We start from the raw sequence: 26336 nt of genomic DNA on the forward strand, positions 1-26336 counted from the left end.
TAAAAGGGTTTAGTAGTAGTACAAGAATAAATGGAACAGTGGAACAGGATACAGTTTGGAAATAGGCCCACTTATATGTGGAAATGTTATCTTTGAAAAATGGCAGTTCAGATGATTGAGCAAAAATTAAATAATTTAATAAAGGAAGTTAGAAAAATTATCCATTAGAAAAAAAATAAAACTGGATTCCTGTAAATACTAAAACTGATCTTATAGAACATAGCTTTGAATATTAAAAATGACATAAAATCCTGAAAAAATTTGGAAGTTTTTTTTCCTCCCAACTCTGTGGGTGAAGATGACATGACACAAAACCCAGAAACCATAGAAGAAAAAGATTAAAAATTTTAACTACAGAAAAATGGACATCTGTAAGAAAAAAAAAAAAGAACATTAAACAAAGTAAGACAGATGACACAATGGGAAAATATATTTGCAATACATTTGATAGTCAATGGGTAAATTTTCTTAAAATGTGAAATTATTAAGGAATAAGTGTTAAGTTAAAATAAGTAAAGGCAGTTCACTGCAAAATACAGATGGAAAATACCATAAATACATGAAAAAAATATTTGACCCACTCATAAAGAAATGAAATAAAACTTATAATCAAATACCATGTTTCACTATCAGATTACTTAAGATTTTAAAAGTTTGCAGTCCGGCGTTAACAAGGATGTATGGATCCAGTCACTTATAAACACTGGAAGTGAGAATGTGTGTTGTTTGATGTGAGTGGTGAAATCTGAAAAAGAACCTGTTGAAACATTAAGAGCACATTAATTTTGCTTCAGTAATCCTACTTCTAGAAGTTATCCTACAGGTATACTTCCCCAAATGAGAAAGATGGATAAAGAAGATTGCTCCTTACTTCCATATTGTTTATATTCTTTGCTCTTATACTGAATAATTAAGATTAAGTGCTGCATGTACCTTTTTAGTCACATCTCCTGTTACACCACTTTCCCCATGCATTTATTTGATCCATACCTGCCTACTGTACATTTTCACTTATGTGTTTTTACTCTTCCTTTCCCTTCTGCATGAAATTTATCATTCCTTTTTTTAATCTCTTACAAAATCCTATTACTCTGTCAAGGTCTAGCTCAAATATCACTATCTCTGTGAGTCCTATCCAACACTAAGACAGAATTAAGCCATTTTTAAGTATACTTAACAATACTTCCTTTGTTCTGATAGTCTATGTGAAATATTAATATCCTCACTGCTTAGTTTCATGTTTGGGACACAGTATACATACATTCAACAGATGTTTGTTGAACTGTACAGAATTAACAGCATAGCACTTGTCATGTTAAAATTAGTCATATAAACATCTATCTCCTCTGTCTTGTGTAGATCCTCAGAAATCAAGGCTAATGTGGTTGTTTTTAATATAGATATTTTTTAAAGTATAAAAACAGTATATGGATATAGCAAAATGAATTAAGTAGTATGGAACAGAAAAAATGAAAAATAAAAGTTTCTCTGTATTCCACATCTAGTTTCCCTTCCCAAAGATAACTACAGTTGACCCTTGAATAACAGAGGTTTGACTGCGCAGATCCACTTATATACAGATTATTTTCAATAAATATATTGGAAAGTTATTGGAGATTTGTGACAATTGGAAAAAACTTGCAGGTGAACCGCGTGGTCTAGAAATATTGAAAGAATTAAGGAAAAAGTCAGGCACATCATGAATTCATAAAATATATGTACATACTGGTCCATTTTACCATTTACTGCCATAAAATATACACAAATCTATTATTAAAAGTTACAATTTCTCAAAACTTACACAAACACTTAGACTATAGATGGCGACATTTGCATCCAGTGATTCAAGTATATGCTTAAAATGCCTAGTGATGGACCAGTCCCTCCCATCAGGAAACTTACACAAGCCTCCTAGATAGCCTCATCCACCAGAGGGCAGACAGCAGAAGCAAGAAGTACAGTCCTGCAGCCTGTGGAACAAAAACCACATTCACAGAAAGATGGACAAGATGAAAAGGCAGAGGGCTATATACCAGCTGAAGGAACAAGATAAAACCCCAGAAAAACAACTAAATGAAGTGGAGATAGGCAACCTTCCAGAAAAAGAATTCAGAATAATGATAGTGAAGATGATCCAGGACCTCGGAAAAAGAATGGAGGCAAAGATCGAGAAGATGCAAGAAAGGTTTAACAAAGACCTAGAAGAATTAAAGAACAAACAAACAGAGATGAACAATACAATAACTGAAATGAAAACTACACTAGAAGGAATCAAAAGCAGAATAACTGAGGCAGACGAACGGATAAGTGACCTGGAAGACAGAATGGTAGAATTCACTGCTGTGGAACAGAATAAAGAAAAAAGAATGAAAAAAAATGAAGACAGCCTAAGAGACCTCTGGGACAACATTAAACGCAGCAACATTCACATTATAGGGGTCCCAGAAAGAGAACAGAGAGAGAAAGGACCAGAGAAAATATTTGAAGAGATTATAGTCGAAAACTTCCCTAACATGGGAAAGGAAATAGCCACCCAAGTCCAGGAAGCACAGCGAGTCCCATACAGGATAAACCCAAGGAGAAACACGCCGAGACACATAGTAATCAAATTGGCAAAAATTAAAGACAAAGAAAAATTATTGAAAGCAGCAAGGGAAAAATGACAAATAACATACAAAGGAACTCCCATAAGGTTAACAGCTGATTTCTCAGCAGAAACTCTACAAGCCAGAAGGGAGTGGCATGATATACTTAAAGTGATGAAAGGGAAGAACCTACAACCAAGATTACTCTACCTGGCAAGGATCTCATTCAGATTCGATGGAGAAATCAAAAGCTTTACAGACAAGCAAAAGCTAAGAGAATTCAGCACCACCAAACCAGCTCTACAACAAATGCTGAAGGAACTTCTCTAAGTGGGAAACACAAGAGAAGAAAAGGACCTACAAAAACAAACCCAAAACAATTAAGAAAATAAATGGTCATAGGAACATACATATTGATAATTACCTTAAACGTGAATGGATTAAATGCTCCAACCAAAACACACAGGCTTGCTGAATGGATACAAAAACAAGACCCATATATATGCTGTCTACAAGAGACCCACTTCAGACCTAGGGACGCATACAGACTGAAAGTGAGGGGATGGAAAAAGATCTTCCATGCAAATGGAAATCAAAAGAAAGCTGGAGTAGCAATGCTCATATCAGATAAAATAGACTTTAAAATAATGTTACAAGAGACAAGGAAGGACATAATGATCAAGGGATCAATCCAAGAAGAAGATACAACAATTATAAATATATATGCACCCAACATAGGAGCACCTCAATACATAAGGCAACTGCTAACAGCTATAAGAGAGGAAATTGACAGTAACATAATAATAGTGGGGGACTTTAACACCTCACTTACACAAATGGACAGATCATCCAAAATGAAAATAAGGAAACAGAAGCTTTAAATGACACAATAGGCCAGATAGATTTAATCGATATTTATAGGACATCCCATCCAAAAACAGCAGATTACACTTTCTTCTCAAGTGCGCATGGAACATTCTCCAGGATAGATCACATCTTGGGTCACAAATCAAGCCTCAGTAAATTTAAGAAAATTGAAATCATATCAAGCATCTTTTCTGATAACAACGCTATGAGATTAGAAATGAATCACAGGGAAAAAAACGTAAAAAACACAAACACATGGAGGCTAAACAATATGTTACTAAATAACCGAGAGATCACTGAAGAAATCAAAGAGGAAATCAAAAAATACCTAGAGACAAATTACAATGAAAACACGATGATCCAACACCTATGGGATGCAGCAAAAGCAGTGGTAAGAGGGAAGTCTGTAGCTATACAAGCCTACCTCAAGAAACAAGAAAAATCTCAAATAAACAATCTAACCTTACACCTAAAGGAACTGAAGAAAGAAGAACAAACAAAACCCAAAGTTAGCAGAAGGAAAGAAATCATAAAGATCAGATCAGAAATGAATGAAATAGAAACAAAGAAAACAATAACAAAGATCAATAAAACTAAAAGCTGGTTCTTTGAGAAGATAAACAAAATTGATAAACCATTAGCCAGACTAATCAAGAAAAAGAGAGCGAGGACTCAAATCAATAAAATTAGAAATGAAAAAGGAGAAGTTACAACAAACACCGCAGAAATACAAAGCATCCTAAGAGACTACTACAAGCAACTCTATGCCAATAAAATGGACAAACTGCAAGAAATGGACAAATTCTTAGAAAGGTATAACCTTCCAAGACTGAACCAGGAGAAACAGAAAATATGAACAGACCAATCACAAGTAACGAAATTGAAACTGTGTTTAAAAATCTTCCAACAAACAAAAGTCCAGGACCAGATGGCTTCACAGGTGAATTCTATCAAACATTTAGAGAAGAGCTAATCCCCATCCTTCTCAAACTCATCCAAAAAATTGCAGAGGAAGGAACATTCCCAAACTCATTCTATGTGGCCACCATCACCCTGATACCAAAACCAGACAAAGGTACTACAAAAAAAGAAAATTACAGACCAATATCACTGATGAATATAGATGCAAAATTCCTCAACAGATTACCAGCAAACAGAATCCAACAACACATTAAAAGGATCATACACCATGACCAAGTGGGATTTATCCCAAGGATTCAAGGATTCTTCAATATACGCAAATCAATCAATGTGATACACCATATTAACAAATTGAAGAATAAAAACCCTATAATCATTTCAATAGATGCAGAAAAAGCTTTTGACAAAATTCAACACCCATTTATGATAAAAACTCTCCAGAAAGTGGGCATAGAGGGAACCTACCTCAACATAATAAAGGCCATATACAACAAACCCACAGTAAACATCATTCTCAATGGTGAAAAACTGAAAGCATTTCCTCTAAGATCAGGAACAAGACAAGGATGTCCACTCTCACCACTATTGTTCAACGTAGTTTTGGAAGTCATAGCCATAGCAATCAGAGAAGAAAAAGACATAAAAGGAATAGAAATTGGAAAAGAAGAAGTAAAACTGTCACTGTTTGCAGATGACATGATACTATACATAGAGGATCCTAAAAGTGCCACCAGAAAACTACTAGAGCTAATCAATGAATTTGGTAAAGTTGCAGGATACAAAATTAATGCACAGAAACCTCTTGCATTCCTATACACTAATGATGAAAAATCTGAAAGAGAAATTATGGAAACACTCCCATTTACCACTGCAACAAAAAGAATAAAATACCTAGGAATAAACCTTCCTAGGGAGACAAAAGACCTGTATGCAGAAAACTGTAAGACACTGATGAAAGAAATTAAAGATGATACCAACAGATGGAGAGATATACCATGTTCTTGGAAGAATCGATATTGTGAAAATGATTATACTACCCAAAGCAATCTACAGATTCAATGCAATCCCTATCAAATTACCAATGGCATTTTTTACGGAACTAGAACAAATCATCTTAAAATTTGTATGGAGACACAAAAGACCCCGAATAGCCAAAGCAGTCTTGAGGGAAAAAAACAGAGCTAGAGGAATCTGACTCCCTGACTTCAGACATTACTACAAAGCTACAGTAATCAAGACAATATGGTACTGGCACAAAAACAGAAACATAGATCAATGGAACAAGATAGAAAGCCCAGAGATAAACCCACGCACTTAGGGTCAACTAATCTATGACAAAGGGGGCAAGGATATACAATAGAGGAAAGATTGTCTCTTCAATAAGTGGTGCTGGGAAAACTGGACAGCTACATGTAAAAGAATGAAATTAGAACACTCCCTGACGCCAAACACAAAAATAAACTGAAAATGGATTAGAGACCTAAATGTAAGGCTGGACACTATAAAACTCTTAGAGGAAAACATAGGAAGAACACTCTTTGACATAAATCACAGCAAGATCTTTTTTGATCCACTTCCTAGAGTAATGGAAATAAAAAAAAGAAACAAATGGGTCCTAATGAAACGTCAAAGCTTTTGCACAGCAAAGGAAATCATAAACAAGATGAAAAGACAACCCTCAGTATGGGAGAAAACATTTGCAAACAAATCAATGGATAAAGGATTAATTTCCAAAATATATAAACAGCTCATGCAGCTCAATATTAAAGAAACAGACTACCCAGTTCAAAAATGGGCAGAAGACCTAAATAGACATTTCTCCAAAGAAGACATATAGATGGCCAAGAAGCACATGAAAAGCTGCTCAACATCACTAATTATTAGAGAAATGCAAATCAAAACTACAATGAGGTATCACCTCACACCAGTTAGAATGGCCATCATCAGAAAATCTACAAACAACAAATGCTGGAGAGGGTGTGGAGAAAAGGGAACCCTCTTGCACTGTTGGTGGGAATGTAAATTGATACAGCCACTATGGAGAACAGTATGGAGGTTCCTTAAAAAACTAAAAATAGAATTACCATATGATCCAGCAATCCCACTACTGGGCATATACCCAGAGAATACCATAATTCGAAAGGACACATGCACCCCAATGTTCATTGCAGCACTATTTACAATAACCAGGTCATGGAAGCAACCTAAATGCCCATCAACAGACGAATGGATAAAGAAGTTGTGGTACATATATACAGTGGAATATTACTCAGCCATAAAAAGGAACGATATTTGGTCATTTGTTGAGATGTGGATGGATCTAGAGACTGTCATACAGAGTGAAGTAAGTCAGAAAGAGAAAAACAAATATCGTATATTAACGCATGTCTGTGGAACCTAGAAAAATGGTACAGATGAACCAGTTTGCAGGGCAGAAGTTGAGACACAGATGTAGAGTACAAACATATGGACACCAAGGGGGGAAAGCCGTGGGGGGGTGGGGATGGTGGTGTGCTGAATTGGGCGATTGGGATTGAAATGTATACACTGATGTTTATAAAATTGATGACTAATAAGAACCTACTGTATAAAAACGTAAAATAAAATTCCAAAATAAAAAAAAATGCCTAGTGATGCTAATCATCTCCGTGTGAGCAGTTCATCTCTCTAGTAAATTGCGTATCAAGAAAAAAGCGGTCTCTCACAGTTTTTAAGTATATTTTTCATCATGTTTAGTGTAATGCTGTAAATCTTGAATAGCACCATGGGACCCCTACAAAGTGCCACTAGTGATGCTGGACATGTTCCTAAGAAACAGAGAAAAGTCATGACGTTGACATTTGAAGAAAAAGTTGAATTGCTTGATATGTACTGTAGATTGAGGTCTGCAGCTGGGTTTTCTCACGACTGCATGATAGATGAATCCAGTGTTAAGGACGAGTGTGAAAAAATAAAAAAGAAGAAATTCATGAAGCCATCACTGCAGCTACACCAGCAGGCACAAAATCTTTGCACTTTTTGCAAAATACCTTTTAATCTTGTATTGAAAATGCAGCTTTTTATGTGGGTGCAGGATTGCTATAAGAAGCATTCCTTTAGACTCTAATATGATTTGAGAAAAAGCGAAGTCAGTATATGACAACTTAAAGCAAAAGGAAGGTGAAGGATTTAATGCCTGTAAAGAATGGTTTGCTAATTTTAGAAAGAGACTTGGCTTAAAAAATGTCACGATAACACAACAGGAGAAGCAGCTACTGCTGACCAAGAGGCAGCAGAGGAGTTCCCAGACACCATTAAAAAAATCGTTGAGGAGAAAGAATAGCTGCCTAAACAGGTTTTAATGCAGACAAAAGTGCCCTCTTCTGGAAAAAAAATGCCACAGAGGACATTTATTAGTTAAGAGGAGAAGTAAGCACCAGGATTTAAGTCAGGAAGGGATAGGCTAACTCTACTGGTTTGTGCAAATGCAGTTGGGTTTATTGTAAGAACTGCCCTTATCTCCAAAGCTGCTAATTAACCCTTGAGCCTTGAGGGGAAAAGACAAACACCAGCAGCACGTCTTTTGGTTCTGTTATACAATAAGAAGGCCTGGAGGAGAACCCTTTTTCTGAATTTGTTCCATCGTTGCTTTGTCCCTGAAGTCAGGAAGTACCTTGCCAGTAAGAGACTGCCTTTTAGGAAAGCAGCGGGGGAGGGGGGTGGTGGTGTGAAGAAGTGGGAGATTGGGATTGACATATGTACACTAATATGTATAAAATGGATAATAAGAACCTGCTGTATAAAAAAATAAGTAAAATAAAATTCAAAAAAAAAAAAAAAGAGAGACTGCCTTTTAGAGTTCTTTCATGATTGGACAATGACCCTGGCCCCCTAGAACCCCAGAGTTCACCACCAAAGGCGTCAAAGTGGCCTACTTGCCTCCAAACACAACATCTTTAATTCAGCCTCTAGATCAGGGGGTCATAAGGACCTTTAAGCCTCATTTCACACAGTATTCTATGGAAAAGGCTGTCAGCGCTGTGGAAGAGAACCGCAACAGAGAAAACATCATGAAAGTCTGAAAGGATTACACCACTGAATATGCCATCGTTATTAAAGAAAAAGCCATTAAATTCTTGTTGGAGGAAACTGTGTCCAGATGTTGTACATAACTTCACAGGATTTACAACAGAGCCAGTCAAGGAAATCATGAAAAAGATTGTGGATATGGAAAAACAGGGAGGAGGCGAAGGGTTTCAAGATACGGATCTTGGAGGAATTTAAGAGCTATTAGACACCACACCAGAGGAATTCACAAAAGATGAGCGCTTCCAAACCGGTGGCAGATGATGAGGAAGAAGACATGGAAGAAGCAGTGCCAGAAAACAGATGGACCTTAGACAATCTGGCAGGAGGGTTCCGATTATTCAAGACTGCTTTTGACTTCTTTTATGACATGGACCTTCTATGATATGGGCACTGAAACTAAAGCAAACAGTGGAGGAAGGATTGGAACCACATAGAAACATTTTTGGAGAAATGAAAAAGCAAAAAAGTCAGAATTTATGATGTGTTTCCATAAAGCTATACTGAGTGCACCTGCCTCTCCTACCTCCCCTTCCACCTCTGAGACAGCAAGACCAACCTCCTCTCTTCCGCTTCCTCCTCAGCCTACTCAACATGAAGATGGTGAGGATGGAGACCTTTCTGATGGTGGTCCACTTAATGATTAGATCATCATGTTGTACAGTTGTTAATAAACTTATCTGTTGTGCATGTGTGTGAGTGTCTCTGTGTGAAAATCTAATAACTATACGGCAAGAACTGTGTGGAATGAGATGTTTTTGTGTCATCATCATCGTTTAAGTATTCATCGTGTAGAACATCATGTGCAAGACTTGTACTGCATTCCCACCAACAGTACACAAGGGTTTCCTTTTCTCCACATCTTCACTAACACTTGTTATCTCTTGTCTTTTTGATAATAGTCTTTGAAACAGGTGTGAGGTGGTAGCTCATTGTGGTTTTGATTTGCATTTCCCTGACGATTAGTAATGTTGAACCATCTTTACATGTATCAGCTGTTGGCCATTTGTGTGTCTTTTTGGGAAAATGTTCAATTTCTCTGCCCATTTTTTAATTGGGTTGTTTGGTTTTTAGCTATTGAGTTGTGTTAGTTCTTTATATATTTTGGATATTAACCCCTGTCAGATATATGATTTGCAGCTATTTTCTCCCATTCTTTAGGTTGCCTGTTCAGTTTTTGGATTGTTTCTTTTGCTGTGCAGAAGCTTTTTAGTTTGATGTAGTTCCACTTATTTATTTTTGCCTTTGTTGCTTGTGCTTCTGGTGTCATATCCAAAAAATCGTTGCCAAGACCCATGTCAAGGAGCTCTTTCTCTGTTTTCTTCTAGGAGTTTTACAGTTTCAGGTCTTAAGTAGCTTCTGATTGTATCACTTTATCATTTCTAACTGTATTTTTTAAAGCATTCCTGATTATCCTATATAAAATTTCAGTTTGTCCCCTTATTCCCTCATTTTCTCTTACTTTAATTTTCGCCATAGCACCTATCTTCTAACATACTGTATAATTTCCATAGGCATATAAGAATATATGCCTTAGAATACAAACTCCACGAGGGCGGTGATATTTGTATATTTTAGTTACTGTTTTATCCCCAGCATCAGTGGCGGAGCCACACATAGTTGTTTCAGTATTAAATATTTGTGGAGTAAAGGATTGAATCATTTGATTTTGAGAGAGAGCTGAAAAACAGCAATTTTATAAGATCTTACAAAAATGGGAGTGGGAAGGAGAAGAGAATAATAGAACTATTTTATTTCCTGCTTGAGGCTCAGGGCTTGAACTCAGAATTCAGTTAGTGCTAGAATATAGCTAATGATGAGCGGGTCAAGAAATTAATAAAGCAAGAAGGAAAGGCACAAGGCAAGATGTGAAAAGTGGAGGAGTCAGGGCAGTTGATCTGTTTTCAGTAGAGAGTCAAAGGTTCAGATGCCCACATGAAGGAGAAAAGCAGAAACAGTACAAACTGCTGATAGAAGTTACAAAATTGGTAAACCTAGGGCAGTGGTTCTTAAACTTGAGCATGCATCAGAATCACCTGGAAAGCTTCTTAAAACAGATTGCTGAGCTCCATTGCCAAAGTTTCTGATTAGAAGGTCTAGAGTGGGGTCTGAGAATTTTCATTTGTAACAAGTCCCCAAGTGATGCTGTTGCTGCTGGTCTGGAGGATCACACTTTGAGACCACTGACACCTGTGACTCAGTAAACCACTTATGGAAGCAATTAGGGATCAAGGAATTACCTACACTGACAAGGAATAGCTAGTATACCACGAGGTCAGGTGGGCAAATCATGGCTATATTTATGTGGTCCAGTCTCCTCAAATGGTATACTGAAGGTATACCATATTTTTTAATCCCTCTTAGGACTTACCACAGTGTCACTGCAATCCACATATTAGACACTAGGGGACACACACACAGAGTGAATTTCACTCGCACTGTTTAATATAAGCATTTTTTTCAGTTTGCAAGCTGTGTACTTTGAAATATCCTTGCCAGTTTTCTTTTGCTACAGTAGAGGGAGCTACAATTCAAATTGTACTTATGTAGCAGTAACACATAATAAGATTATTTTCGTTTTCCATCATTCTTTTTTTCTTAACTTTAAAAATTGACTTATATACACTATTGATACTATGTATGAAATAGATAACTAATGAGAACCTTCTGTATAGCACAGGGAAATCTACTCAGTGTTCTGTGGTGACCTAAATGAGAAGGAAATCCAAAAAAGAGGGGATATATGTATATGTATAGCTGATTCACTTTGCTGTACAGCAGAAACGAACACAACATTGTAAAGCACCTATACGCCAATAAAAAATAAATAAATAAAATTAAAATTGGCTTTATTAAAGTATTCTAAGTGTACAGTTCATTGTATTTTGGCAAATATATAAGCCTGGGTAACTACAGCCACAGGTAATATGGAATATTTCCATCCTCATCTTGCAGTGAGTTCCACCCCAACCCTGAACACATAGCTGCTTTGTGTTACTATAGGTTACCTGTTCTAGAATTTCATATAATTATGCACTTTTTTTTGTTTGGCATTCTTTTCAGCATAATTTTTTTTAGATCAGTCAGTGTTGTTGCATGTATCAGTAGTTCATTCCTTTCTCTTGATAGTATTCTGTTGTATGGCTATACCACATTTTCTTTATTCATTCACTTTTTGGTGGTTCATTAGTCATACGCTTTTGAAAGGAATCTAGAAAAAAAAGGAATTATGTTTGTTTACCATTTGACTACATATCAGTGTCTTGCTCTTAGGTTTTTCTATCTAGGAATTTTAAAATTTCTCCCTTAAAAGTAACTAATGCCATCTATTTTGCTGTTACCAAATAATTACTATCAAATAATTTGCTATTAAATAAAATTCTAAATGTTTTTAATCTTGGTGCTTCTTAAAGCAGAGATGGCAAATATAGAACTGTAGGAGCTAAAATTTGTGGCAACAATCTTCCTCTCAAAACTCAAGTAAATATTGTTGACTGAAGTTTTTTGTTCTAAGCTTGTCCTGGTTTTCAAAAAATTCCAGTGAGACTTCTGTTTCTCCCTTTGCAAGCAATTTTACGCATGTTTTTCTTGATATTTAGCTAAGTTGGCTAATTAGGTACTTTTTCTAGGGGAATATTTTAATATTATAAGAAAGCTAGTAATACACAAATAGAGTAACAGATTTGTGATAAATTACCAAAAATGTTAATTGTAGCATCTAGAAAATGAGTGTATATGGGTTTCGCTGTAAAATTCTTTCCAAGTTTCTGTAGGTTTGAAAGTTTTATAATAAAATATTGAGGTGGGAGGAAGGAGGAAAAGAGCCAGTAAATTGTTATCCAGGAGACAGATATTATTGCTGATGTTGTTATCATATCCTATAGTAGTTCCAATTCTTCTTTTTATAGCTACTGTTATCTTCCTTTGCCTGTAAAGTTATTCTCAATATAAGCAAATGAATGTACAGTTAGCCACCTACCAGACTGTTAAAGCTAATTCCCTAGTGAACAAGGTTTTGAAGTAGGTTCAAAGACAGTTGTTATAATGGTTTTGTCAACAAAGCATCAAGAGTAGTATGATTCAAGTTTGTCATCAAAAGTGTCTAAGTAATATATTTGTGAGAGAGGAAGAATCAATGAGATAGATTATTGGGGTAAGGATTCTTAGACAGGAAAAAATAGTTCAAGAGGGAGGACTCAAAAAAAGAAAGCCACTATTCTCTTCCATTTATCTTTTTAAAAAATCTTTTATCTTATCTGTAATTGTATCCTAAAGTTAACTTTCTACCATGAGAGGGCTATTTTTCCAGCTGGATGAGAAAAGAGCATTAAATCTCCTGTTCTCTGCTATTCTCTGCTCACTTACCCCTGAAGCCTGGTTTATAGACTAAGTCAAGTCAAAAGTATTTATTAAGGAGCTGTTCTCATCTCAGAATTGTACTATTTGAGAATTAAAGTGTATGAAACATATACTCTACTCATGAGCTTGCAATGTATTTAAGAAAGCTCTTACTTCTGGTCATGGGCAAACTCAGTACAAAGTATATATACAGTGCTAAAGAGAATATAAATGTTTTGGAAATTCAGAGAAAGGAACTTTGGTGTGAGCTAGAGTAGTTATGAAAAAAGATTGAAATGATGCTAAGTGATACATAAGATGTTAATAGGTGATATAAAGCAGAAAGTCACTTCATGAAAACAGGGACCCAGCTTGAGAAAATAAATGCTACCTTTCTTTAAAAATACAGTAAGAAAAGTATCCTGACTAAAGAATATTCAGTAGAAGTAATGGGAGATAGGATTCTAGAATCAAAATCAGGGAAGCAACAATATGGATGAACATTGTGGACATTATGGGAAGTGAAATAAGCCAGTCACAAAAAGACAAATACTGTTATGATTCCACTTACATGAAGTATCTATAATCAGATTCATAGAAAAAGAAAGTAAAAGGTGGTTATCAGGGGCTGGGGGAGGAGAAAAAGGGAAGTTGTTGTTTAAAGGGTGTAGAGTTTCAGTTTTGCAAGATGAAAAAGTTTTGGAGATATGTTTCACAATAATGTGAATATATATAACACCACTGAATTTTAAAATGGTTAAGATGGTAAATTTTATGTTCTGTGTTTTTGCCACAATAAAAAACTAGAGAATCAATGGCATGCTACAAAGGGAATTATAAGATAAAATGCCAAAGCATCTGTACTTTAACTCCAACCCCTATAGCTTACCCTGGAATGTAGTGACAGGAAAACGAATATGACTGAGAGGGCCCCAAAGGGAGAAAAGTAACTTGTTATTTTAAATGATAGCAAGGATCCAAAGAAATTACACATCAAGGTACTACAACAAATGTGATTTTGTAATCAATATTAATATTCTTTCAGGAATGATAGAGAGAAACACAATAGCATAGATATATAATTTTAAAGAAGGGAAAAGTTGGATTGAGAAAAATAAAGATAGATGAACTTAATGTCCATTTTCACAAAATTCTAGAAAGTCATGGTATGAAGTCTTTAGAGAAGAATCAGTGATCATGAAGAGCCAGAAAGGGTTCATAAGCACAAGTTCTTGCTGGATAAACTCTAATGATCTTTTTGAATCGGGTTAATAATAGAGGGTAAGGGATTCCATGAACATAGTTACATAGTGTTCAGCAAATCATTTGACAAAGTATTTCAAAATGGAAGAGTTGGTCTTTTGCTTCCTCCAAGCTGAAATACCAGGGATCATATTTACCATTCCTCTTGAAACAAACAGATAAACTGTGTTTGAAACAATGGTTTCAAAACACTGGACAAAAGGCAATGAAGGACTGTAATCTCTGAGAGATGGGACACAAGCCAGGTGAACCCTGTGTTTGCCCCAGCTTGCTGTCTTGATAGAGTTTCCAGTCCGCTGCACAGGAAGGGGGACCTGAGGCAGAGTGCAACAGATTCCTTGAGGAGATGGAGCTGTGATTCCAAGGAAACTAAGATAGTTAGTGTTCACAGGAGAGTACTAGAGAGGAGAGAGTTGCACAGAGATCCCAGGAAAACCCCCTGGAGTGTTCAGCAGAATGAAGGAACTACCTGAATTGAGGGAAGGACTCATCTGTGAGGGATTAAAGGGAACAGTTTATGGTAATCACATAGGACCAGGAATAGTGTCTGGTTTCAGTAGCCTGACTGGAAAAACTCCTAATTTATAGTGCACCAAGTAGAGTACTCAGGAAAGTCCTGCCTCAGTAGAGGTGGATAATCTACAAAAATATCTAGCAACCAACAAGGTAAAATTCATAATGTCTGGCATCCACTCAAAGATATCATGTATGCAAAGAAGCAGGAAAACATGACCTATCATGAAAATAATCAATTGAAACTAACTTTGAACTCATATAGATGTTAGAATTTGCAGGCAACATTAAAACAGTTATTATAACTATATTCTATACATTCAAAACGTTAAGTAGAGACATGGAAGATATAAAAACCCAAATAAAACTTCTAGAAATGAAAACTGCAGTGTCTGAATTGGAAAATAAATATACCAAATAGGATTAATAGCAGATTAGACGTTGAAGAAGAGAAGGTTAGTGAACTAGAAACATAGCAATAGAAATCCAAATGAAACAAAGAAAAAAAAAGAATCTTATAAAAATGAAAAGAGCATCAGTGAACTGTGTAACAACTGCACGTAGCTTAAAATATATGAACCTGGAGTCTCTGAAGGAGAGGACAGAAATATGGATGAAAAAAAAATTGGCCACACTCTTTCCAAGCTTGATGTAAACACCATACTCACAGATCCAAGAAGCTGAATAAACTTCAAGGACAAGAAACGTGAAGAATACTTTGCCCAAGGCACACTGTACTGAAATTGCTCAAAGATAGTGATAAAGAAAAAAATCGTAAAAGCAACCAGAGGGAAAACACAAGTTAGGCAAAAAGGAGCAAATATAAGAATGACATCAGAGTTTTCATTGGAAACAAGACTAATATCCCTCTGAACATAACTATAAAATAGCTAAACAAGATTTTTTACAAATCAGATCTACAACATATTAGTTAATACATCATGACCCAAATGGGTTTATTCCATGTATGGAGGCTTGATTTAACATTGGAAAAATCAATCAGTGAACTGTAAAAGAAAAACCATATGATCACCTCAATAGACACAAAAATCATTTGACAAAATCCAACATCCATTCCTGGTAAAACTCTTAGCAAACAAAAAACGGAAAGGAACTTCCTTAACCTGAAAAAGGCCGTATATGAAGAACATATATCTAGCATCATACTGAAAAACTAAAATCCTCCTAAGTTCCTCTAAGGTCAGAAACAAGACACGGATGTCTGTTCACTTCACTTCTATTTAGCCTTGTATTGGAGGTTCTCCAGTGCAGCCAGACAAGAAAAAGAAATAAAAGACATCCAGATTAGAAAGAAAGAAGTAAGCTACCTTTTTTTGTTGTTGTAGAGGATAATTGTTCTCTATGAAAATCCTATGGAGTTTCTCAAAAAGTTACTAGAACTAATTGAATTTAGCAGGGTTACAGATAGAAGATTAATATATTAGAGTCAATTGTATTTACTAGCAGTGAGCTATCAGAAATTGAAACTGAAAAAATTGCCACTTATAAATATTGAAATATTTAGGGATAAATCTTGCCAAAACGCATAAAAGACCTGTACACTGAAAAGTAAAAATCATTGCTGAGAGAAATTAAAGACCTAAATAAATGGAGAGACTCACTTTGTTTATGGTTCTGAGAATTCAGTATTGTTAATTCTCCCTCAATTGTTCTATAGTTACGCAATCCCGGTCAAAACCCCTGGATGCTTTTTGGGTAGAAATTAATAAGCTCTTTCTAAATTTCATATGAGAATGCAAAGAACCTGGAAAAACCAAAACAAGTTTGAAAAAGAACAAAGTTGAAAGCCTAATACTATGTGATTTCAAGACTTATTATAAAGCTATCATAATCAAAACACTGTGGTATTGGTGTAATAGATAATAATAATTGATAGCCAAATATATAAAAAAATGGGGGGGAATTGATTTTTGACAAAGGTACAAAGAGATGCAATGAGAAAAGATAGGCTTTTCAACAAAAGGTGCTACAATAATTGGATTTCTGTATGCATATACAAAAATCAACTCAAAAACGGATTATAGACCTAAATTTAAAACCTAAAAATATACAACTTTTAATAGAAAACATAGGAGAAAATCCTTGTGACCTTTGGCTAGGCAAAGATTTCTTAGATATTATACCAAGCATAATCCCTAAAAGAACAAATTGATCAATTGGTCTAAAATTTAAAAACATAAGCTCTTTGGAACAAACGTATGGACACCAAGGGGGGAAAGTGGTGGGGGGTGGTGGTGGTGTGATGAATTGGGAGATTGGGATTGACATGTATACACTGATGTGTATAAAATGGATGACTAATAAGGAAATAAATAAATAAATAAACATTAAAAAAAAAAGCTCTTTGAAAGACATTTGGAAGGAAATGAAGTAAAATGATGAAAAGTCAAGTCACAGACTGGAATCTTTACAAAGTGTATATCTGATAAAAGACTTGTTTCTAGGTTATATAATAAATTCTCAAAACTCAAGAATAAGATAATATGCAACCAGTTTAAAACCAGGCAAAAGAGTTAACAGACACGTCACATATCTTCAGAGAAGAAGGAAGGATGACAAATAAGCTCATGAAAAAGTGCTCAACATCATTAGCATAAATTAAAGCTACAATGCGATACCACTACACACCTATTAGAATGTCAGAATTTACCCACACCTGAAGATATGTCTCTTTAATTTCTGGAGTTTGGACTTTTTGTGTGGAGATAAAATGCATGGAGCATCTTAAAATTCTGAGGAGAAAGTCAAGAAAGTCATGGAGAGTCTGATTACTGGGGAAAAAATTAGAAATAAAATCTCCTGCCTTTACAAATGTAGCAGAGAAAGAAAACATTTTTATTGTTGAATAAGCATTAAACCAGTTTCCATCACAGGCAGATTGCAAAGACAGAAAGAAATCTTACCTTTCTATATAACCAGGCAGATACATCAGTTACATACATGTTCTGAAGATAAATGATAATTTATCCTTCTGTAAAAGTACAGTTGACTCTTTTTTTTTTTCTTTTCTTTCTTTCTTTATTTTTTATTTCTTTATTTTTGGCTGTGTTGGGTCTTTGTTGCTGCATGCGGGCTTTCTCTAGTTGCGGCGAACAGGGGCTACTCTTCACTGCAGTGCGTGGGCTACTCATTGTGGTGGCTTGTTGCGGAGCATGGGCTCTAGGTGCATAGGCTTCAGTAGTTATGGCTCGCGGGCTCTAGAGAACAGGCTCAGTAGTTGTGGCACACGGGCTTAGTTGTTCTGCAGCATGTGGGATCTTCCCGGACCAGGGCTTGAACCTGTGTCCCCTGCATTGGCAAGCGGATTCTTAAGCACTGTGCCACCAGGGAAGCCCTGCAGTTGACTCTTGAGCAACACAGGTTTGAACTGCATGAGTTCACTTATACGTGGATATTTATCAATAGTAAATATTGGTTTGGCCAAAAAGTTCTTTTGGTTTTTAAGTAAAAATAAAAGACAGTTTTCATTTTCACCAAGAACTTTATTGAACAACGTATTCACTGTTTTGTTCTACTACCTTCTGCCATTTTTCAGGCAGCTTCATAATTCCATCTTCCCAAAACTTTTAATCTTTTTTTGAGCAAAGAACTATTCGAGGTGCCTTTTACAGTCTTCCAGGGAATTGAAATTTTTTTCATTAAGAGAATTTGTAAAGACCAAAATAAATGGACATTGGAAGGTGCAATGTCTGGTGAATATGATGGATGAATCAGAACTTCCCAGCCAAGCTGTAACAGTTTTTGCCTGGTCATCAAAGAAATATGCAGTTTTGGGTTATCATGATGGAAGATTATGCGTTTTCTGTAGACTAATTCTGGATGCTTTTCATCAAGTGCTGCTTTTAGTTGGTCTAATTGGGAGCAGTACTTGTTGGAATTAACCATTTGGTTTTCCGGAAGGAGCTCATAATAGAGCTCCCTTCCAATCCCACCATATACACAACATCACCTTCTTTGGATGAAGGCTGGCCTTTGGTGTGGTTGGTGGTGGTTCACTTCATTTGCCCCATGATCTCTTCCATTCCACATTACTGTACAGTATCCACTTTTCATCATCCATCACAATTTGTTTTAAAAACGGAACATTTTCGTGACGTTTAAGTAGAGAATCAAATGTGGAAATGTGGTCAAGAAGTTTTTTTTTGCTTAACTTACGTGGAACCCAGACGTCAAAGTGATTAACATAACCAAGCTGGTGTAAATGATTTTCAACACTTGATTTGGCTATTTTGAGTATGTTGGCTATCTTCCGCGTGGTGTAACGTTGATTGTTATATCTCAATTAACGTCTCGATTTGATTGTTATCAACTTCAACTGGTCCACCCGACTGTGGAGCATCATCCAGCAAGAAATTTCCAACATGAAACTTCACAAACCGTTTTTGACATGTTTGATCCGTCACAGCACCTTCTCCATACACTGCACAAATCTTTTACTGCATTTCAGTTGCGTTTTTACCTTTCTTGAAATAATAAAGCATATGCCGAAAACGTTGCTTTTTTCTTCAATCTTCAGTATAAAAATGGCTACACAAAATTCACCAATTTTGATGTTTTTTTTTTTAAATGCACGCGGATATGACAGCTGTCACAATACAATCTAACAAAATTGTTTTGAATGAAGTTAAAGACAACTAAGCACTCCTAGAGCCATATTATGGAAAAATCCGAACAACCTTTTTGGCCAATCCAGTACTACAGTAGTACGCAGTCCGAGGTTGGTTGAATCCATGGATGTGGAGGAACTAGGAATACAGAGGACCCGGGGATATTGTACTCGAATTAACCCCCACGTAGTTTAGGGATCAGGGGTACTTTCTTGACAACACCATTTGCTATACATAGTACATTCTAAATTCACATGGTGATTGGGGTGGCCATCTGTGTTCATTGCCTTTATCCAGTGGAAAAGTAATACTTCTGTATTTATGACAAAGGGGTAATCAGAGCTTGGAGAAAGGTACCTAAGCTAACCTCCCACAGTGACAGAGAGATTGGGGTGCTATCTTCCTTGATGTTTATATTTCAAAGGCATGGCTCCCAGGCCTTTTAAGAAAAACATTCCTGGATTGTAAAGCTGGCAAGAGGTTTACGAAGCTTTTAAAAAGATTTTACATACATATCAAAGGGACAGAAGTTTTCTCAAGGCAGTGACCTAAGAATAGGGAAAAAGGGATAAGGTCTTTTGGCACCAGGAAAAATTTAATATTTTTTCATTAATCTTTAAAAACCCAGAGATCTGACAGTGTTTTACCGCTGAATTAACCAACCTTTGTTACCATCTACCTCTGGGCTTTTTGTTATGTGAGATAACCCCAACTGTTTATGTATTGATAGTTTAGGTATCCTCTATCCTATAAGAAAGTCATCCTAAATTATTTGACCCCTAAAGGCAGAGGAAGATGAATTTTCCCCAGCCCCCTTATGTTTCACGACAAAGCCTAAACCATTGAAGCATACCAGAAATGTTCTGCCTCCTTCAGTTTATCTTTTAAAAAATGCATTTGAATCCACAATACACCCACATTTGTTTCAATATTTTTTCTTCCCCACCCTTTCCCGCCAAAAAACAACTTTAAGATTTGAGGAAAGATGTGGGGAAAGGCAGAGAGGGGCAGATCTTTTGGAGAGGTTAATAATTGTATATTTTAATATATCATCTTTTAGAATATAATTTCCACTGAGTGTCTTTAATTTGATTTCTAACCAGTCTGTTCTAAGACATTATTTAAACATTAGGAGTATAAATTAAATGGAAGGTTTAAGTAAATTATTTTTCAAACAATCTGAGGTTTTATTATGAGTTACTTGCAGTCCCTAATGCAAACCTTTAGCATTGTAACATCTATCCATAATACCCTGGACATTGCCACTGCTAGTTATGAAAAAGAATAGACAAGTCGGCAAAGCTCATTTGATAAACATAAAGGATTAAGTAAAGAACATATTAGCTTGGTAGTTGGTTCTTTTAGCCTTACCATTTCTCCATAGACACTTAAATGTTTCTCCTCAGATTTTGTTGACTGTTCTTTCTGTAAAACCTTCCTATTTGGTGGTTACCGCCAACACTTATGTTGAGATGACTTCTGTAACCATCACCTCCTCTGAATGTCTTGTCTTTGTAGATAAGAGAAAGATAAAAGAGATGTATGTGAGCAGCATTTAAAAATAGCTCTAAAAAGTCAGCAAGACATCCAGTAAAACTGAAGTACTAAATAGCACCTTTTTATATACTTACAGGCCTTTGTCAATGCCATTTGTCATCTATTATCTCTAACTTTGAACTATAGTTTTTAAAAATCCTTATTAGAGGAAAAAACATCTAGTAGTCTGATAACTAATTTAGATTAGACTTTCCTCAACTTTCACAGCAAAGATCACACTTCTCCAATTGTTCTATTTTTAAAATCCAAGCTAAAAATCTTAAATTTAAGTCAGTAGTAGTGTACCATGTCCTTGACATGAATTGTTTAGCTATATTACTGTACTTTTAAACATTTATTTCGTTATAAATTTTAAAATATATCTGTATATCTATAGTCTAGCCTCTGCTCTCTAGGGATTATTTGACTCTTCAAGAAGTAGTTAGTTTTATTCCAAACCCCTACTTAAGGTCCAGAGGTGTCCTAAGGAGGGTAGACATGGAAGTTGTATTAGTTTCCTAGGGCTGCCATAACAAATTACCACAAACTTGGTGGCATTACAGAAATTCTATTCTCTCACAGCTCTGGAGGCCAGAAGTCCGAAATCATTTTCTTCTGAAGGTGTTCCTTGGATGGTGGGAGCTTAACTTCAGTCTTCGCCTCTGCCTTCACATGACGTTCGTCCCTATATGTCTCTGGGTCCAAATCTCTCTCTCCTTTCTCTTGTAAAGGTAGAAGTCATTGGATTTAGGGCCCATCCTAAATCCAGGATGATTTCCTCTTGAGATCTTTGACTAATTATATCCCCAAAGACCCTATTTCCAAATAAAGTCACATTCTGAGGCTCCAGATGGACATGAATTGGGGGGCGTGGGGACTGTTCAACCCACTACAGTAGTATTAAGATTATTTTTTAAATGATTGTTTAAAAATAATAATACCACTTTCTGTTATCTAAAACTAACACAATCACTATCTTATTGATTTTTATAACTTGTTGTGTTTATGTGAGGTACTTCTATACCATCCCCAATGGAAAGGAATCATTTTGCAGGAAACTGCATTTTCTCTCTATTCCTTTACTTACTCCTCTCCCAAGTAGTGATGAGATTAGAGTGAGCCTGATACATTAGCCCACATTTAACCAAGAGACAGGGAACTGCACACAACATAGCTCTCCTGGTCATATTTGTGCCCAGAACACAAAGAGCTTGTGCTTCTGATCTCCATACAGTAAGCTGACCCAGCAGAGTCTCTTGCTATGTCCATCCAAGTCTTTTTTCAGTGCTAGCTTCTTTGCCTGTAACCTGGTGAATAAATCAGTCAAGCAGAGCTCAAGGTCTAGGATCAAAGTGAAATTAGAAGCACTGTCACTCTCCATTCCAGCTTTACCAGTTATAAAGTTGATAAGCAACCCTCCTTTACCCCAGTGCTGTGTTTTTACTCTGTCATCCAGAACTATAACAGTAAGCAGAAAAGATATTAATATGCCTATTTTTAAAATAAAATAAGTTTAGCTAAAATATTGTAAAGGGATTCTTCACCAAAGCCTAGTAAGGCCCAGCCATTGCTAAGATCAAGAGTTAGAACCCAGATTTCCTGACTCTGTATAGCTGTTTCTTTAGGCTTACTTTGATGACCCCCTAATAGAATTCAGATTAGAATTTGCCCAATTATAGTATATAATATTCTTACCTATAATGGTAAGAATCATTTTGTAGACTATCATTTTTAATTTCTAAGTTACCACTGTGGCCTGCAGTGTTTATGGAAAGGTATAAACATATGCCTTCATATAAACAATGCTATTACCTATTGGACTTCTCTGGTGGCTCAGTGGTTAAGAATTTGCCTGCCAATGCGGGGGACATGGGTTCGAGCCCTGGCCCGGGGAGATCCCATATGCTACAGAGCAACTGAGCCTGCGCTCTAGAGCCCACAAGCCACAACTACTGGAGCCCGCATGCCCTAGAGCCCATGCGCTGCAACTACTGAGCACGCGTGCTGCAACTACTGAAGCCCGCACACCTAGAGCCTGTGCTCCACAAAAAGAGAAGCCACTGCAATGAGAAGCCCACACACCCCAACAAAGAGTAGCCCCCGCTCGCCACAACCAGAGAAAGCCCGTGCACAGCAACAAAGACCCAATGCAGCCAAAAAAACACGAAAAAACAGTGCTATTACCTATTAAGAGAGACTAATTATTAAACCTCCTGTAAATCCATAATGTTTCTGAAATCTTTAAGTTTGCAGTATCTTCTCCAAGAACTGCAAAAACTAATGTGTTAGGAGTATGTGAAAGTCCTTGCTGTGTCCAAATAATGTGCTTTACTTGTTCCTTCAGTGTTTATTAATAAATATAGATTAATTTATTTCTAGTTATACTGTGAGGTCTCTAAGCTGCCAAAACATATGATTGATATTATATCTGATTTTTAAAAGAAGGTCTCTAAAAAATTCTGAATTGGTTTGTTTTATGCCATTTTACAGTTTGTTGTTTTATGTGTTTCAGGCAGGTATATGGGATTTGCTTTTTAACTGCCTTATTTCAGAGGTCTAGTTGTTCATCTTACTGGATTTTCTTATGCACTCTTCTGGAATATTTTGTGTTTCTAATCATTTGAATGGATGAGGTTCATTTTCTGGTGTGTTTTTCATCAAAGCTGCTCAAAATAGGTCATGGGTGTCCTCTGCCATTATAACTGAGATCACTTGATCTTCTTGTTGAATTCTAATTGAAACTCATTTTCCCCTTTTATTTTCAGATACTTGTATCTTCTGTTCTCCAGTGATGACCTTTTACCTTTAGACCACTGGGTATTTAATACAGAGGCTCACCCTCTGCCTGTGTTACATTTAGCCAACACCACACTTTCAAGAAATCCTGCTGTTCGATGAAAGCAGCTCCAGAAAGACCATTCTCACCTGTGTTTTGTTTACATGGACCACTACAGAAATTAGTCTGGAGAGGGGCCTTTTGAAAACCTGGACCTCTTAAGTCAGCATGGCAGGGTGAAACGTGACTATTCCCCGCAAGACTTTTCAACTTGTAGATATTTCAACTTTGAAATGATTCCATTTTATACCTGACCAAAACATATTCTGGTGTGTGTAGGACAGAGACCTGATGTGCTTTGATTCTTAATGAGATGGTCACATGAGAAAGTATGCCTGTTACTACTTATTGCTTTTAGAGTTCTGGAATCTGGAGGCTAGATTTCCTGAGAATAAGCCAAGAATGTGGAGCACCTTGCAGGAGTTGGAGATGGCCTTTGGAACCAATTATATATTTGTTTCCTCCCAAAGTGGAGCAGCTCTCAAGTCAAAATATTTACACATTGTTTATCCCTTTTTTCTCCATTTTTAATAATGGAATGAATTAAAATAAATAAGAACAAAAGAACAGTGTAACTGCATCAGCAGCAAGAAGAGTCAAAAAGGAAACAGAATACCTATCCCTGTCTGAATTTTCAAGTTTTGTATTAGATGACCAGACTGGCAACCATTTCAAATCTCAGTCTATCTATTCCATTGAAATTCCTTGGTTAAATTTGTTTTCTCTGGAGGCATGGTCTCACAAAGAATACTCTTCAAGTCTTTGTCTCCATATGGAATCATTGAAACTGCTGTTTATCATAACCACTACTTACGAGCCTGGGTTTGGGATTTTGTGCATGTTGTTTGGTCTAGTGTTGGTAGCATGACAAAAAGTGGGGAAAATGCCGCAGTTTGTTGCCTTGAAACCTGTTCTAAGAGAAAGCCTTGGTTTTGTTGGTAGGAGATTATTTTTCCAAAGCAGCAAATCTACCAAGTAAATTTTATCTACTTTAACCTCATTATAAACTTAGTAGAATCCCTCGATTTACAACTCTCTTTATGTGGCTTGGCAAAATTCACTATACTGTCATGCAGCTCTGAATTTACCTTGATGAGGCAAATTACTTTTACAATTTACTAAATCAAAAACAAAATATAGTGAAACTTCCTTAAGTATTTTTGGGACAGGGGATCCTTTATTATCCCATTAGATGAGGGAGCTTTTCACAAATATTTTATGTAAAAAATAAATTCAACTTTTTTTTCTCCAAGGGTATTTACAGAAATTCAAAGAATTAATCAGAATAGCTTCAAAATAATTTTTAGTGATTAAATGTGGTATAATTAATTATATTACGCTAAACATGGGATATATCTAAGGGGCTTTCTCTTACCATCAAAAGATTTTGCAATGATATTTCTTTTTAAAGAAATTATGATTTCTCTACATTGGGAGGGGAATAACTTAAATTTTATCAAAAACTGTAAGATAAATATCTAAGACTTAATAAATTTTCTGTCCCTTGAATTTATGTCACAGTGCAAGACACTTTTTCTTCCTTACCTTTAATACAGACAGCTTCCATTGACAGTAATAGTTGGGAGTAGTATTATTAGTCTAGTATTTACTCTGAATTTGAAGATTTCATGAAACAGTGTGCAGGAAGCCCACCTTAGAGTTCTGAAGCCTTATTTTCTTATTTTGTTTACTCTTTTATTAGCATGTGGTAGATTTAAATTGGAAAAAGATTTAATAAATTAATATAATTAAATATTTTTTAAGGGTGATCATCTTATATCACACATAGTCAAGCAGTCCTCACAGTTCAGCAAACGACCCATAAATGGTAACCACCTCAAGATTTTCAGTATACATAGAAAGTAAGGATGTAGAGCCAGTTGATTATTTAAATCTTTAGGAGAGTTAAATTTTAGTACATATTTTGAGACTATAATACCTTTTACTAGTTGAAAAATTAAAATTTTTAAATGAAAAGTGTAGATGACCAACTTTAGAAGAGAAAGGGGAAAGTATTTGGTTCTCAAAAAATGTTAGCTTTCCTCCTAAAAATAGCAGAAGCCCACTTATGAGTCACTAAAAAGAATGAAAAACTTGACTTGGCAAAAGACCCAGAACAGCTGTAGAGATGGCAGTGAACCCTCCCTCACTTCGTTTAGAAGAATGCTGAGTCAAGGGGCCTTCTTGGTTCCCCAAGAACTGCTCAAGGAATGAGAAGACAGAACCCCCGCCCCAAGTGCTCTGTGTTTCTCGGATGAGTGGAGCTCGGGAAAAGGCAGAGAAGTGTACAGGCATGGCCAGTTCTGGTACAAGCAAAAAGCTGGAGGGGGACAAAGGAAGAGTCTTCTTCATCATCTCCCTACCTTCCTTGTGAGAAGACTAGAGCTTATGAGTATGCTTCCTTTTTTTGTTGTTTTTTCTTCTCTGAATACCAAAGGCAATTAAATTTAAGTCAGCTACAAATGACTTGCCAGTGTCATGTTTTATTTTTGTTATAGATTAAAAAAATTACTTTCTCCAAGATCCATCCTTATTCCATAGTATCCCATATTCTGCTTAGTTTCCAAGAACATACTTTACTTTGTTCTGTCCCTTTACAGTCCTTTGCATTTTGTAGACCTTATTACTCAGGTTAAATACTCATTACATTTATAAGACCTTCTGCAGAGAGCCCAGAAATGCTCCTTTCCAGGTGCCTCCTCAAAAGCAGACACATTATTTCGTGCCTTTGGCACAGATGTGCAGAGTAGATAGATCATTTGGTATATGAGAAAAAAGAATAGA

General features: G+C 36.1%; 1 protein-coding gene across 3 annotated transcripts in view; it reads left to right on the top strand.

Moving 5' to 3' along the window:
* Positions 1 to 26336, top strand: part of MAN1A2 (mannosidase alpha class 1A member 2) — a 219503-nt gene that overhangs the window by 146707 nt on the left and 46460 nt on the right. Inside the window, exon 13 of one of the 3 annotated variants that reach the window (XM_007169316.2) lies at positions 23482 to 25065. The exons of the other annotated variants lie outside the window; for them this stretch is intronic. Within the exon in view, the coding sequence (XP_007169378.1) occupies positions 23482 to 23614 (133 nt within the window). The 3' untranslated portion in view covers positions 23615 to 25065. Of the gene's footprint in view, positions 1 to 23481; positions 25066 to 26336 lie in introns of those variants that run through there. 3 annotated transcript variants of the gene reach the window in all.

Source organism: Balaenoptera acutorostrata, chromosome 1 (genome assembly GCF_949987535.1).
Source record: "Balaenoptera acutorostrata chromosome 1, mBalAcu1.1, whole genome shotgun sequence".
Taxonomy (NCBI): Eukaryota; Metazoa; Chordata; class Mammalia; order Artiodactyla; family Balaenopteridae; genus Balaenoptera; species Balaenoptera acutorostrata.